Source organism: Phanerochaete carnosa (genome assembly GCF_000300595.1).
Source record: "Phanerochaete carnosa HHB-10118-sp unplaced genomic scaffold PHACAscaffold_726, whole genome shotgun sequence".
In the NCBI taxonomy this organism is placed as follows: domain Eukaryota; kingdom Fungi; phylum Basidiomycota; class Agaricomycetes; order Polyporales; family Phanerochaetaceae; genus Phanerochaete; species Phanerochaete carnosa.
In genome coordinates this window covers 665-2,618 of record NW_006768353.1, presented here as the reverse complement: position 1 = coordinate 2,618, position 1,954 = coordinate 665, and the positions used below count along the sequence as shown (strand labels likewise).

The window sequence follows — 1,954 nt, the reverse complement described above, 5'->3', positions numbered from 1 at the left end:
GTCGCCGCAAGGCCACCATCTCCTCCTCCCCCACCGCCACCGAGCCCTCAGCCAAGCCTGGGCACGCCTGAGCCTCAAACGCGGCCCCGCATGGAGGAGAGAGCCTACTCTGCGACTCAGACGCAGACAGGAACTTGGAGGTGGCGCGGACTCCTGAGCGCTATGCAGAATAGGTTATTTGGATCGAGTCTCATGGAAGGTGAGTAAGATTTCCTCCTTTCTTATGAGATCATGTCCCTGATCACGCGCAAAATAGGGAATACTCTGCCTGTATGAGATTATGTGGTCGTCCGAGCGTCGGGGCATATTGCTAAATAATAGAACTATGTACTGTTTTGTGAGGGATAGCTGAATGTGTTTAATTGCTTCTGCACGCTAGGCGCTACCTGCCTTCAACTACAGATGAGATTTGCACTCAGACTACTTACTCGTAGCATCAGGTGAGGAGCCCAAAAGCTTTAGGGGCGACACTGCACTGGGTATGATCCACCATATAACGATTGGCCAGCACCGGGCGATGGGGGTGAACGGGGTCATCTGGGCCTTGGGGTCATTGTTACGAATCACGTGACCATGCCGCGGTCACCTGTCTTCAAGCATGTCCCGGGACTCCCGTTATCCATCGCCCGCCGTCGTGACCCAGCACGCAAATATTCTCAAAGCGCAAAGTGCGTTCGTTGTATCTTTCTGGCCTACTCAGAAGCTGTTGCTGTCTTGATTAGCAGCACTTCTGAACTGACCAAATGTTCTCAGGGCCTACAAAACATCTCATGTACTGCTGCTATATTGAGCACATGCTCCTACCAGAGCTATTCGACGTCATTCTTGACATAATCCTCGGCAATCCATCTGGTTCCGTACCGAACAAGCGCAAGGAGCCACTCTTCTCCTGCTCACTGGTCTGCAAGAAATGGCGCGAACGGACATTTCGCTATCGTTTCCGGACGCTCTCGCTATTTGTCCGTCTCGAGAACCTCGAGTCCCAGAATATGAGATTCTACATCCAAGACATGATGGAACTGGAGATGTTAGGCCATGCTCAGCGGGCTGTGCGCTTTCTCAGTCTGGAGTACCCGACAGCTGGGGATGTCGAACTCAGTTTTCCTCGCTTCGTTCATCTCTTTCCCCAACTGGAAACACTAGATCTACGCGGAGTGTTTAGAGCACGCAACATAAATGTTTGCTCCTCAGCTTCTATTCCCCACATCGGGAGCCTTAAACTTCATGGGCTGCTCCATGCCGACTCCCGCCGAAGGCCGGATGACCTGCATGCACTCTGCGACGTCCTCCTCCAGTTTGACACGGTCGGAGAGCTGCATCTCTATGGTCGTACGCTTACGCGGTCCACGCCGTTGGATGAAGCCGCGCTCAAGGCCATGGCGCTTCCACGTGTCACATCGCTCGTCTTGCGATGCGATCCTACCGATCTGCTCTCACCCATAATCCATCGGCTAGTTGAGACAGGGCCTATGGAGCGACTGGACATAGCCTGCTATAACGGCTCCTGGACTACGCCTTTTCTCAGATCCCTTGCGACTATGCCGCAACATATCGTCGTCTTGGTCGAGTACTCACATGGTACAGCGTTTACTCGTAAGTCCATTGGATTCTGAGTATCTGGATCTGCGGCTAATTTTTCTTAACGCAGCTCTGAATGCCGACGCTTTTCGCCGCCCCGGCCTCAAACGCCTCACTATCGTCGTTGGGCTGTCCCACCACGGACATCGTCCGCCAGAAGGCTCGGTTCTCGGAAGTGTTTGGGATCAGCTGGCAAGCGTGTTACTTTGCGTCTTCTCTGTATCTCATCTGGAGTATGTCGAACTGGTGCTCGCGCCTTCCCGGTATGACGCATTGGTATGCTCGACATATGCACAGATGCTGAACAGACTGGAGATCTATACCCAGGACATTTGTAAATGCGAGGACTTTCTGGTCGGAATGGTACAAGCAGTGC

At 53.1% G+C, this 1,954-nt stretch overlaps 1 protein-coding gene across 1 annotated transcript; it reads right to left on the bottom strand.

The window, feature by feature from the left end:
* Positions 1–1,299: 1,299 nt before the first annotated feature.
* On the bottom strand, positions 1,300–1,592 carry PHACADRAFT_266425 (uncharacterized protein). Its single transcript, XM_007403074.1, has one exon. The coding sequence runs from the start codon at positions 1,484–1,486 to the stop codon at positions 1,322–1,324; it is 165 nt and encodes a 54-aa protein (XP_007403136.1). The 5' UTR covers positions 1,487–1,592; the 3' UTR covers positions 1,300–1,321.
* Positions 1,593–1,954: the final 362 nt, after the last annotated feature.